Here is a 13963-nt window from a genome sequence, read left to right as displayed (position 1 = left end):
AACCCTCTCTGTTAGTTTTATCTTTTGCATATGAAGATGATTTTAGACCTAGTTACTCTACCTTCCTTAAAGGCTGCTGTGGGGAACCAAGGTTATTATCGCTCTACTTCATGGGCTCTTAACCAGAAATCCTCAAAGAGCTCTGTGGATGGGTTTCTTTGGGTCTATGAGTTTGGATGGCAATAATTACATTTTTATTTTCTCTAACATCTAACCAAAATTGAGCATTTTTCAGTTATCTAAAATATGATTCCAAGAAGGTTTCACCAGGTTTTCACCTATCACATACAAAAAGGTTAAGAATTCTCAGTTTCATAACTTTTATAACTTAGATTCTCCTGGACTGTAAGCTCTTTGAGGACAGGAATGTGTCTTATACTATTCCCATCGTTCTTTCCTCCTCTATACCTCTGCCTAGCTCTGAGTACAGTACATTGCCTGGCTTAGGAGCTCAAAAAATAAATGGTTGAGTGACAGGAGAATGTAACACCAACTTCCAACGAATGCATGCAGAAACATGCTCTGAGCCACCTCTGAATGTGCCACCATGGATTAAAGCAGTCCTAAGCTTCTGAGCCTGGATTCTCCTGATGTTCAGTTAGAGGACTCATTCTGTTCTGAGAGTGGGTAGAAGGCAGTGGCATGCTGATAAATGTTTAACAACTGGCTCTCTGAGGAAAAGTGTTCTCCAGGACACAAATTTGGCTTTGAATCTGCATCAGTAACATTATCTCCATCCCTTTCTTAAATCCAGACAAGGACAAAACAATCAATTGAGCCCCGATTTGTAATATTTGCCAATTTCAGAGGTGTAAATGCTCCCACTAAAAAAACTAACAATTGGCTTGGTTTGAGTTAGCTTCGGCATACCCCTGAGGCTCTGAGAGACAGGGGCTCCTGGCTCACTACTGACCCCCTTCCACAATCTGTTTATTCTTGTCCTTCATGGGGCCTTTGCTATCTCACTCCACACAGATGTATACGTTCCCCTCATCCTAGCATCACTATCCCGTTCTCTAATGCGCTCTTAATATGTCTCCAGAGGTAGCACTTCTGGAAGCTGGAAGGCACCCCAGAGGTCAATCAGTCTTAAGCACCCCCTCCCCATTTTATTGATATTTTTGATAGAGTGGAAAGAACATCAGCTTGGGAGTAAGGAGTGAGTAGCTTTGCCACTGTCTGGTATGATCTCAGGTAATTTATGTTTTCTCTCTTGGTGATCTTACCAGCTCCCATTGGCTCAACTGGCATCTCTATCTAGATGACTCCAGCCCAGTCTCCCTCACGAGCTTTAGTCACATAGCAGCATCTGCTTCTTGGACATCTCCACCTCGATATCCCATAGGCAGCCCAAGCTTAGCATGCTGGAAAGAGAATCTGTTGTCCTTTCTGCCAAACCTTCCCCTCTTCCAAGCTTTCTTCTTTCTCTGGATGGCATCATAATCCTTCCAGTCACCCACATTTACAATCTCCATGCTTTCTTCTTCTCCATATCTCACAGCCAATCAGTTGCCAGGTCTTGACGATTCTACTTCCATAACATGACTCTGATCCACATTGCCTTTTCTCTATTCACACGGCTGCCAGACAAATGCAGGCACTCTCATCATCTCTCACTTGGGCTATTTATTGTAATAGCCCACTCCACTGGTCTCCCTGCATCCAGCTTCTCCTGTCTCCAATCCATCTCCTCTGAGCTGTCAAACTGGTATTTCTCAAGCATAGTCTGACTCTGTCTCCTCCCTGCACAAGGAGATACAGTGACTCTTCTTGCCTCAAGAATAAAACACACACACACTCTGCTTGTCTTTCAAAGCCCTTCAGTGAGGAGCAGGATTTCAAAGGGTTTGGTCAGAAATAATAATAACAACAACTAGAATTTGTAGGGTATTAAGTTTTGCAAAGCATTTACAAACATTATCTTTTTTTATTCTGAAAACAATCCTACAAGGTAGGTGCAATTATTATCTCCTTTTTACAGATCAGGAAACTTAGGTAGACTGAGGGTAAGTGACTTGCCAAGGCCACACAGCAGATAAGTGTCTGAGTCAGGATCCAAGGCTTCCTGAGTGCGCCAGGAGCTCCCTGGTTCTATGAAAGTGGAAAGGAGAGACTTGGGGTCAAGGCTCCTGTGTGGTGACCACTAAAAGAAAAAGGGCACAATTTCCCCTTCATTAGAAGGCTCTCATAATTTGATACCTTTCTTTAACTTACAAAATCCAATATTAACAGAATCTCCAAAGCCCAACATTTGAAAAAAAAAATGACAAACACAATCAGTTCATAATGATTCTACAACATAATTCTGATTTGTTAGTGAAGGTCATTAAGAGATTAGTGGCCATGTGCTTATATAATTTGAAAGAAGTATCAAGTATAAACTGCTGATCTAGAAGTCTGTATTCAAGTAGAAATTTAGTGACTATTAATTCCATATCATGTGCTAGCTTGGATGTGGGAGAACAGAAGCAGAACATGTGGAACATGGCAGATGTCTAAGCAAACCTATGAGAAGACATCCTAATGGATATTTTCAGGCACTTAAGGATAAAACAATCTTTGGGGGAAAGATTTGCATATATGAAACAATCAGGAAACAGTCAGTCCCATAATATCAGTTATTGGTAACATGTAGCATGTGAGAAGTAAGGACAACCGGGGAGAAATGAATGAATATGAAAATTTGTGGCAGCTAAAGTCATCAGGCAAAGTTTTACAGAGGTCTTCATAGACAGCCTGACTTGGAGTCAGGAAGACCTGAGTTCAAATCTGGTACTACAAATTCACTAGCTGTATGACCCTGGGCAAGTCACTTAACCCATTTGCCTCAGTCTCCTCATCTGTAAAATGGGGGTACCTACCTCTCAGGGTTGTTATGAGGGTCAAATGAGACCATAATTCTAAAGTGCTTAGCACAGTGTCTAGCACATAAAAGGCTCTTAGTAAATGCTGATTCCCTTCCTTCCTATAGAGGACATGGGCCTTGGGAGTTGGGTAGGAATTGGATAGGCATTTTCTGATTTATGAAAGACACCAAGAGTGGGAAGGAATAGGATGAGCATAGGCTTGGAGGTGGACTTGTAGGTAAGGTATTCATAGAGCAGATAGGAAGGAGATCAACTTATTTGGAACTGAATGTTATAGGTGGGGAGTGTGGAATGATTTTATCTTAGATAAGATGCTAGGAACCATTAAAAGTCAGTCTGAAGTCAGGATTTTATCTTATAGCCATTTGTGGACCATTTGTAGACAGGGGCATGAAATGATTTGGCATAATGCATAAAAAAACAAAGTTCTGGGACCTAGGATTTACATGTTCGTATCCTGATTCCTTCTCTGCATAACTTACCAAGTCATCTCGTTCCTGTAGGCCTTGGTTCAAGTTCCAATAATTTAGAAGAAGGAATTATGAAATGACATCTCAGGAAAGATAATCTGCCAGGAACATGGACAATGGCTTAGAATCAGAGAAATCACTTGGATGAAACTGTATTACTTCCTTCCATATGAAAGAATGCTCCAAATAAGAGAAATCAAAGTCAAAATTACTGTGAAGTTTCAGTTCCCATCCAGAGAATTGGCAAAACAATGGAAGAGTCGATCAATGTTGGAGGGGCTGTGGAACAGTTGGCACACTAGTTTAGTTGGTGGCTCTGTGAATGAATACGGCCATTCTGGAAGTTGTTCAAATAAAGTGACCAAAGCATACTTTTGTCCCAGAGATTCCACACTTAGGCATTTATACTGGACTATGCTGCAGTCAGCTCAAGCCAGTTCTGCAGAAGTGATTATAAAATGATCGATGTGAATATCGACACTTCAGAAATCAAGACACCCCACAGATGAGGGCATTATTTGTTTTGTTGATTATCTAGGCTTAAGAAAATGATGGAGAAAATGTTTGAAAGGAACTTAATGTTCTTAAAACTTAAAAGAATGTTATGTGCCCAATTTTAGTTGCTGTAGTTGTTGTTCAGAGACTAATTAATTAATTAAGCATTCATCAGCACTTTTCTTGTTCAGTCATTTTCACTCTAGTCCAATTCTCTGTGATTCATCTGGGGTTTTCTTGGCAAAGATACCGGAGTGGTTTGCCATTTCCTTCTCTAACATTCGCCAGCATACCTCAGCATATATCCCAAGAGGGTTATTAACAAAAAGAAAGGTTCTATATGCACCAAAATATTGATAGCAACATTTTATAGGGCAGCAAGGACTAGAAACAAAGTAGATGCCCATGAGGAAGGACTAAACAATGTGTGGTACGTGAATGTGACTGTAATATAAGAAACAAATATAAAGAGTCCAGAGACACAGGGGAAAATTTACATGAAGTGATTCAAAGGGAAGTAAAAAGAGCCAGGAAAACAATATGGCACAATGATTACAACGTAAACGGAAAACATAAACACAAAACAACAGAAAATGAATGTTGCAAAATTATCAAGAACAAGCATGTCCCCTAAGACAAAAACATCTCCGTCCATTTCTTGTTAGCAGAGGTGTGTGCCTGCTGGTGGGAGAGGTGGAGTGTTGAGGGGGCCACAAGTATTAAACATTGCATATAATGTCAGCATTTCTTAAATGTATTGATCAGTTTTGCTCATGTTTTCCTCTTTTTCTTTTAAAAATTATTTGCTATAAGGGGTGATTCTTTGTAAAGGGAACAGGAAAGGATACTGGAGGAAAAAAATAAGCAATTAAAAAAAATCAATACAAATCTATTTTAGATAAAATAAGTGTAACAACCTTGACCCATTAGGGTTTGGTGGTTCCCTGAAGAACAGCTCTGTGACCTTGTGTGCATGAAGGGGGGAAATGACTCCTGATTGGCTGAGATACTGCTGAGTCTATGGCTTTCCCTATGGTGTTTGGGGGAGGGTGATTTGGGGGGAAGCATAGTCGACATCGTGAGAGCAGATTTCAAGAGAGACAGGACAAGAGAGAGGGTATGAACTTCCAAATGTCTCATGGGAATCTTCAGAGCCACAGGCATGTGGAGAAAGTAGGTCCCCTGATACATCCATTGATGTCCAATGATTTCACTCCAGAGATTGCTAGAGCAGTATAAGGGCAGACTTTTCTTTCTTTTTTTTTTTTTGGAGGAGGGAAGGTAGGGAAATTGGAGTTAAGTGAATTGCCCAAGGTCACATGGCTAGTAAGTATTAAGTGTCTAAGTCTGGATTTGAACTCAGATCTTCCTGACTCCAGGGCCAGTGCTCTATTCACTGTGCCACCTAACTGCCCCAGAGTAGGCTTTTTGAGACTGATGAGATCAATCTCTCTCTCTCCCTCTCCTTGCTTAAGCTGAGCTGGGTGGTACAGTGGATACAGTGACAGATTTGTAGTAGGGGAAGACTTATCTTCCTGAATTCAAATCTGACCTCATTTACTAGTTGTGTGACCCTGGGCAAGTCACAAACCTGTTTGCCTCAGTTTCCTCATCTGTAAAATGAGCTGAAGGAATGGCAAACCACTGCAGGATCTCTGCCAAGAAAACCCCAAGTGGGGTCATGAAGAGTCAGACACAGCTGTACAACAACTCTATCTTCCACCCTAAACTATATAACTTCCCTAGTTTCTGTTTTCTGCTTATTTGTATAAATATATTTGCTCATTATCTTCAATTGTCTTTGGTCAAACAAGCGTTTATTCGGTGGGAGGGAGCTAAGTTTGCTGACAGCAAAATATTACCCTCTCCTTTAAAGTGACTAGGAAAGTCAGTTTTTATTTTGAACCCCTAAAATAGTATCATATTCTATATTTTACAAGTATCTAACATGTAATGTATATGTATATATTGTATGTATGTAGTATATGTGCAGATTACAAATATTTCATGTTATATATACATGTATGTGATATATACACACATATAACATACATATACATCAATGTGTACATGCACATGTACAGACATATGTGATTCTATCTCGTTGTCTCTTTTGAAGATGTTGTTGCTTGTGCTTCATTCTCAGAGAGGACCTTGACTCAGGAAGGCGATGCTATGACATGCAAGTGAACTGGATAAAAGCGAGGGAGGGCTGGGCAAAGTCACCAGCCTCACTTTCTCCTCCAGAGCCGTCTGGGTGACTGAGGGGAGGAACACCCAGCACAAGCCTCCTCCCATTCTACTCTAAAGTGGAAATAGTAGCCTCCTTTGGAGTCAGAGAATGGGGATGTTCTAGATCTTATCTGTCTAAATCTAGCCCTACACCATGGGCCACCTGGGGACCCCGAGGCATGCTAGAATCTAATGCAAAGCTATTCATGAATCTGGAAGCCCTCGTTAGCAGTCTTCTTACTTCCTCTCTTTACATTATTTCCAAATTAAAATCATAGAATGTCCAAGTGGGAAGGAGTCTGAGAAATTGCCTAAGTGCAATCCCTTGAGTATTTTCTTGGCAAACATTGTGCATAGGCCAGGGAGGGGATTCTGTGTTCTTCAATTCTCAGACAGAGAAGTGACAGCTTTGGCAGGTCCTGCCTACTGTAAAGGCTCCAAGGCCTGGACTGAGCATGTGTCTGCCCAAGGAGTAGCCTGGCAAAGCTTGCAGGGGTCTGTCATCAAAAGGCTGGCCACAGGATGATATTTTTTCTTTTAGGCTCAGCCTAAAAAAGTGACTACAAGAAAACCAAGTGACTACACTTGGCATTTATGAAGAGGATTCTTGCCTTGGGAAAATCACAGATCTTTTAAAGAAGTACAGATGGTTCTCTTCTGTAACTTCGCATTACGCAAATTCAACTTTATGTACAGAATTCTGAAAGAAATCCACATTCCAAAAAACCACCTATATTAACTTTGCTGTACAGTCTGTGCTCTCTTTCCCCCCCTGCCCAGGCTGCCCCCTAAAAAAAAAACTAAATAAAATCCCCCTAAAACACCTGGTCCTCCCTCACCATGCCCTTGAAACCATGTGCCAGCCAGCCTCCTTCCTCTATGGGCATGGCCCACTTCCTGCCCCTCTCCCTTCCTTCCTTCCCTCCAGCTGCTGGCAAATTCTCATTACATAACTATAGACTTCACTCAGAGGTCTGCAGAATGGACCACTTCATAAAGTGAGAGGCATTTGCAGGAGTATTTATGAAGCCAGATCAGCCGGGGCACACACCATTTCTTTTCAGTTTTCATTCAGGACTTGAAATCTGTAAAATGGAGCCCAAGCTTCAAACATAGCATCAAATAGAATTTGAAACTGGAGACATTTCCCAGGCTCATTTAGCATGTTCACACCCCCTTGTTTTGTAAAATGTTCCCTAGTTTTGTCATTCTTCCCAAGGCCTATTGACTTTCCCTTGGCAATGTCCATCCCCTTGGTCCTTCTCTCCTGGCTCTCATCACCAGTACCAAGGCCTTGATCAGCCCAAACCTAGATTAGGATGAAAAGCCAACCATGGCTCCCTACTGCTCCTGAGTGATGTCTAACACCCTTAGCCTGGCCTTCTCCAGTCTGGCCCAAAGTAGCCTTTTATCTTCCACCACTTCTCCATATGAAACCCACACCATTGCCAACTTGGTTAAATGCTCTTCCATATATAAAGCTTGTACTTTACTATTTAGTGTTTTTATAAAACCACATCCCATCTGTGAATATTTGAACACCTAGGTGATACAGTGGGTAGAGCCCCAGATCTGGATTCAGGAAGACCTGAGTTCAAATCCAGCCTCAGATACTTCCTAGCTGTGTGGCCCTGGGCAAGTCACTTCACCCTGCCCCATTTTCCTTATCTGTAAAATAAACTGGAAAAGGAAATGGCAAACTTTGTGACCCCTCCCCCTCAAATGGGGTCACAAAGAAGAGCTGGACACAACTGAATGACCCCACAAGAACAAAAACAATCCTAGAGAGGAAAGGGAATTGTTCTAGGGTATTTGCTCAGGTGAGAGTGGTGAACCTAGAACATACCTAGAACCTACCCACTAGGTCACGGGTAGGGAACGTGGGCCTTGAGACCATATGGGGCCCTCTAGACCCTAGATCCCAGGTTCCCCACCCCTGCTCTAGGTTCTACTTACTGAACTTTCCATTCTATGCAGCCTGGCCTTGAAATTCACCACCTCACCCCTCAAAATGACCCTTTCCCCCCCTAGAGCCCCTCCCTCTGCCTGGAGGGTGGAGGGCTCCTCCCAAAACCTCCCTTTAAGGAGGCTACCCAGGCCAGCCATCTCTTAACTTCCCACAAAGCGGTGCTCCTCCTGACTTCTCCATCATGCCCCCAGGACCTCTCCCTCCCCCAAAGAAGGCTCCTACTTCTTGAAGGTTTTTCCTGTTCCTCAGCCCCTATAGAAAATGTAATCTATGCCACAGCTCACTTGGCACCTACAACGAGCTTATCACCTACATATGCCCTGTATTCCTATGAACCAGCATAGTGGTTTGCAAACAGCAGAATCATAGAATGTTACATTGAAATTTGACCTTTTCATTTTATAGATGAGGAAACTGAAATTCAGAAAAACTGATTTTGTCCACAGTTAGAGGGGCTAGCTTATAGGAGCATAGCTTTAGGGCTAAAAAGGATCTTGTTCACTTGTGTCAGACCCTTCGTGACCCCACTGGAGCTTTTCTTGGCAAAGATATTGGAATGATTTGCCCTATCCTTCTCCAACTCATTTTACAGATGAGGAAACTGAGGCAAACTGGGTTAAGTGACTTGCCTAGGTTCACACTGCTAGGAAATATCTGAGGCCAGATTTGAATTCAGGTCCTCTTGACTCCACTGAGCCACTTAGCTGTTCCAAGAAAGGCCCTTAGAGATCATCTATTCCAAGCTTCTCATGTCATGGAAGAGGAACTGAGGCCCAGAAAGGAAATAATTTGCTCCCACCAGACTATAAACTCCTTGACAGCAGGGACTGTGTTTATGTCTCTTTGCATCTCTAAGGCTTAGCACTGGGCTTTGATCAATGTTGATTGACTGACTGACTGACTTTCCCAAGGTTGCTATGATTCAAACCCAAGACCTCTGACTTCAAATCTATGGCTACTGGCTCTTTATTATAGTAAGTTCTGACAGTATTTGTTAGCATTGACCATGAAAGACAAGGGTCAGAGTTTTAGAGCTGGGAAGCACTTAGAAATCACCTTGTCTGATCCCATCATTTTATAGGCAGAAGGTGAGGGTGGCTTTTCTGAAGGCCACAGAGACAGTGAGTGGCAGAGGCAGGATCTGAACCTAGGTCTCTGGACTCCTGATTCAGTGTTCTTTTCAGTCTGCCACAGGAGGCTGACCTGGAAGGAGAAATGGAGTCTCCCAGCTAGGACTGTGGTGTCAAGGGGGTGGGTCAAGGAAAAGCTGGGAGATTTCTCTTGGCCACAGTCTCAGGGACCTTGGAGATCATGCTAGAAATTCAGCTCAAGTGCTATCACCCCTCCCCCCATGAAGCTTCATTAATTTTGTGTCCATCTTAAATGTATGAATGAATAAGATTATTAAGCACTTGTTAAGTTCAAAGCACCCTGCTAAGTGCTGGGTGAACAGAACTGAACCTTTTGTGTTCTCAGGGGCTCCCGGTCTAATGGTGAGATAAGGGAGAAGACATTGGAGGCACTTTATGGGAGGGAGGGCGCTTGGGAAGATCCCGAAGGCTTTATTTACGGAAAGGAACTTTGAACAAAGAACAGGGGTCTCTCTGAGAGGAATGAAGCTCCTCTGTGCCAGGCACTGCGCTCCAGAGAGGGATGGAAGGCAAGAGGGAAACGCCCCTGCTCTCAAGGAGCTCCCTGGCATTGGGGGGAAGGGGGGAAGACAGCATCTCCCTTTCATAGCCACTCACCTACAGCATTGCCTACAGCTACCATCCATCATGGATATGGTATCTATGCATGTGCAGATACATACACATATAGCATATATGCACATGCATGCATCTGCATGTTTAAATAGACTAGAATATAAGCACCACAGGAACAACTATCATCCATCCACCCATCGTCTATCAATCTCCATCTCTGTTATCTCCGTTATCTAGCCTTCTCCCTCCCTCTCCCCCTCCACTCTCTCCCCGTCCCCCCATCTCTCTCTCTAATTGGTCAGTGCACAGACCTTTGGGCCTGGAGTCAAAAAGACTCAGGGCAAATGCGGCTTGCAGATTCTTCTTAGCTGTGTGATTCTGGGCAAGTCTCTGAACCCTTGCCTGCCTCAGTTTCCCCATCTGTAAAACTGGCATAGTGATAGCCTCGAGCCCCTAGAGTGTTTTGCGTTAAAAGGAGACGCCGTTCTAAGTCTGTGTATGATACAGTGTCTATAAGATGCTTGTAGATACAAAGTAACTTGGCTGCGCGCCTTAAGGCCGGGGACGCTTGGTGTCCTACCTGGTGTCCGCTGCAGCAGCACCTGCCCTCCAGAGGCGGACTGTTTCGCCCTGGGAGGGAACATGCACAGAGGCCACTCTCTGGGCATTGAATGCCGCGCCCAGGGGCGGGTTCCAGGCCGGCGGTCCGGCATCGGCTGCCCTCTGGGCCAGGGGAATTCCCGAATCGCCGCTGGCCAGCCCCGCGCTGGAATGCTAAGCCGCTCCTCAGGCCCTGGCGGGACTCCCGGGAAAACCGAGCCGGGGGATTTCCACCTGCCCCTGGGCTCACCCCTTGGCCTCCTCTAGACTCCGCCCCTCACGTTTAGGTCCCGCCCCCGATGCAGGCCGCGCCCCGCGCTCGTTTTCTCTCCTCGCCCCCCTCCCGCTCCGAACTGACGTCCGGCGTGCTCGTTCCTGCGCGTGCGCGCTGGGGGCGGGGCCGAGTTCTCGGCCGGGCCCGCGCGCAAGCGCATTTGCGGAAGGCGGTGGCGGGCGAAAAGCCCCATGGCCGGCGGGGATTGTGAACAGGGTAAGAGTGCGAACTGGGCAGGAGGGAGGCCGCCTCGCCCCGTAGCGTCTAAGAAGGGGGAGAAGAGCGGGGGCAGCCGGCCCCTTCGTGTGTCCAGGGGCGGAGAGGATGCCGTGGCCTCCAGCCTGGCAGGGGCGGCAGAGGGCGGTGCCGCCCAGAGCGCATGCGCGGTGTGTTTCTTCCCACCTCCACGCCTCTGCCGCGAGCGCCCTCCGGACCTTCTATCCCCAGCAGCCCCCCTTCTCTCCCCCCCCCCCCCCCCCCCCCCCCCCCCCCCCCCGTGCCACCTTCCAGATTAAGTGTCTTGTTCACGCGTGACCCGGTCACGCCTTCCACTCCTTAAACACTTATTCAGAGCCTACTGTGGCTAGAGGCCGCCCAGGAAGGGTCAGGAGCAGGATTTGAACCCCGGTCTTCCCCCCTCCATCCTTGTGAGTGGCAGCAGGGAGCTGCGCCGCTGGGGGCAGTCCTCGAGCGTTGTGGGGGGTGTGGTGGGCGATGTACAAAGGGCCTTGTGCTTCTCAGTCACGTTCAGGCGGCTGGGTTCAGAGCAGAAAGAGGTCTCCCGAGCCTCAGTTAGGTGACTTGGCCAAGGTCACCTGGACAGCCGCGGCTTCGCTGCCTCCCCCCCTTGCTCAAATCACTCCCTTTTCTCCCCCTCAGCCTTCTCCTCGCACTGATCGCAGGGCCGCGCTGGCCGCGTCCGCCTCGGGAGCCTCCTCCCGGACCGGCCCAGAAGTGACTGCCATGAGAGAGTGGCCCTCGGTGGCCATCGCGGCCCTCCTTGGGCTGGCCGTGCGCTGGGCCGTCTCTCTGAACCCGTACTCAGGTAAGTGACGGTGACGCTTAGCAGTGCTCTGTGCGGTTCAGAGAAGCCGGCGAGAAAGCAACAAAGTAACTTTGCCTTTGCTGTGGATACAGTGTTGCTGGAGCCTTGCTTGATTCTGCTCAATTGAGTGCCTGCAGAGGGATGCCCGGGGAGCTGGGGGACGAGGACACTTCACTGCTCGGGACTCTGTTGCCTCGTCTGTAAAATGGGAGGGTGGAGGAGAGGCTCCCGTGCTCCCATCCAGCTTGTGAAATAGCAGGAGCCAAGCAGCCCATGGAGGGCAGAGGGTAGAATCGGTTATTGGCAGCATGGACCTCAGGTGTAGCCGGACCTTAGAACTGGAGGCAGGGGGCGCCCAGAGGCTCCCTGGTCAAGCCTGTCCCTTCAAGGTAGTCTCTGCTACCTGTGTGTGCCTTTGCTGTCTGCAGTGATGGAGAGACTGCCACCTCTCAAGGCAACCTGCATCCCCCCTGGGTGCACACCCTGCTCCCTGCTTCTCGCCCCTCTCAAGGCACAGACTGAGCGGTGCCCCTTCTTTGGAACACTTGTGTCCCCCAGCCTTGGGCTCTGCAGCCAGGCCTCATTGGGCCTGAGTGGGAGCCTGTGGCCAGCCTGGCTGCCCTCACCATGAAAGCCCACTCTGGAGCTGAGCAAGAGACCCTATGACTTCCCTGCTTAGGCTCTGAATGTCCCACTCAGCTAAAGACATCTTTCTTCTTTTCCTTCCCCATCCGTCTGCCCCTCTCTGGTGTCTCATCCTTTGTATATGGTTTCCACTTAAACTTCTTTTACCAAATGCAGGTATTCATGTAGTCAAGAACTTAAAATGAGCTTAGTGCCTGGAACCTAACGGCCACTTGATCTGTTATGAGAAAAGAAGAAAGATGAACAAAGCAGAGGACGTTGCACATGGCAGCCTCTGAACTGCCATTGAATGGTTTGCTGACCCTAAAGGCAGAGATTTATCACGTGGAAGTTTGCTGAGCTGATGGCTTCACACAAAGTGTTGTTCATTGGAATGCCAGAGACACTCATGGCAGTTCACCAGCTAGAGGGCAGTGAGGTGGTACTGCCTGGAGTCTGGAGGAGCTGAGTTCAAATCCAGCCTCAGATACTTCCTAGCTGTGTGTTCCTGGGCAAGTCACTTAGTCCTGTTTGCCTCAGTTTCCACATCTGTAAAATGAGCTGGAGAAAGACGTGGCAAACTGCACAGGTGTCTGTGCTGAGAAAACCCTAAGCAGGGTCACAAAGCATCGGACGTGACTGAAAGTGCTGCACAACAGCCACATTCATAGGCTGTGTTGAATGTGTCTTTTGCTAGATTTCACTGTGGCCCACAGAATGAGGAGGAGGGAGCTGGCTGGCTGTGAGGGAGGTGCACTGCGGAGCTTTCCCCGTGTTCTGCATGTGTTGCTTTCATAGGACGGATCCTTTCTCTCTGATCATTCATGTTCTCGTGGCGGTTCCTTAGTTACCTCGGGATGCAGGGCTTTCTCTGATCTTTTGCCCATCCCTGCCCCATAAGGAAACGGCTGCTGTTCATCTTTGCTCTTGGAGAACTATCACAGCGAGCTGCGCATTTTAATCGGTCCGCGTAGTGGCATCTCACTGTATGGGGCCCTGCGGCACATTCTGATTCTTGCTTCCCAGACGGAATCACTGAGAACCCAGAGCAATGAGGCAGTGGTCTGGTGCTCCATAGTGGCCTTCACCATCATCATCTGGCGCCTTTTTAACTTCAGAATCTCTGGGAAGTGGGGGCGTCTGCTCCTCTTGGTCCTTGCTCTTATTTCATGTGTCTTTTTCATTATATTGGCATGAACCTGCGTGTTTGGCCCCCAAACAGCCATTATTTCATGCTACCAGTTTGCTTATGAGCAGTTAGAAGATCTGTGATCTTTTTGTTGTGGGTGCTTATGACATCTAGAGTGGGAAGATGACTCTTCTCTCTCTATGAATTAAAACACACTTTTTTTTCCCGTAGTTTTGATTTTTATTTATTTTTTCAAGCCAGACTATCTTCTCACATGCAGCCAGTAACAGCGATAGCAAGAAAAGAAACGAAATTCACATTCCTTCCTTCATCTTTCCTAAGCAAACAAGTAAAGCACACTTTTTTTAAGTTACTATATATAACGTATTTCCTCAATGCACACTTTGGTTTATCCTTTGTCATGTTTTCAAGTGATGATTAGGAAGTGCTGAGTATGATGCACAAAAAAGAAAACCTTTTATTTACATTGTTTGTTTGTTTGTTTGTTTTGATTTTTGGAGGGCAGTTGGGGCTAAGTGACTTGCCCAAGGT

At 46.5% G+C, this 13963-nt stretch overlaps 1 protein-coding gene and 1 long non-coding RNA gene across 3 annotated transcripts in view; one reads left to right on the top strand and one right to left on the bottom strand.

The window, feature by feature from the left end:
* Window positions 1-1893: 1893 nt before the first annotated feature.
* LOC138165274 (uncharacterized) lies at window positions 1894-10571 on the bottom strand. Of its 2 annotated transcripts, none has more exons than XR_011169323.1 (3): window positions 10320-10571; window positions 3350-3435; window positions 1894-2143 (listed from the first exon to the last, which is right to left on the bottom strand). It is a non-coding gene; the product is annotated as an uncharacterized lncRNA (long non-coding RNA). The 2 variants fall into 2 exon arrangements; XR_011169322.1 differs by having other exon boundaries at window positions 1894-2091.
* A 145-nt stretch (window positions 10572-10716) lies between these two features.
* The window catches only part of LOC138165272 (dolichyl pyrophosphate Man9GlcNAc2 alpha-1,3-glucosyltransferase-like), a 49460-nt gene continuing 46213 nt past the window's right edge, over window positions 10717-13963 (top strand). Inside the window, exons 1-2 of the mRNA XM_069093417.1 lie at window positions 10717-10829; window positions 11493-11658. Coding sequence (XP_068949518.1) covers window positions 11577-11658 — 82 coding nt within the window. The 5' untranslated portion in view covers window positions 10717-10829; window positions 11493-11576. The remainder of the gene's footprint in view (window positions 10830-11492; window positions 11659-13963) is intronic.

Source organism: Petaurus breviceps, unplaced genomic scaffold (genome assembly GCF_028583685.1).
Source record: "Petaurus breviceps papuanus isolate PSGF00001 unplaced genomic scaffold, PetGlider_PUasm1.0 208, whole genome shotgun sequence".
NCBI classification, from domain to species: Eukaryota; Metazoa; Chordata; class Mammalia; order Diprotodontia; family Petauridae; genus Petaurus; species Petaurus breviceps.
Note: the sequence above shows the minus strand (reverse complement) of the source record. Positions and strands in the feature narration are given on the sequence as shown.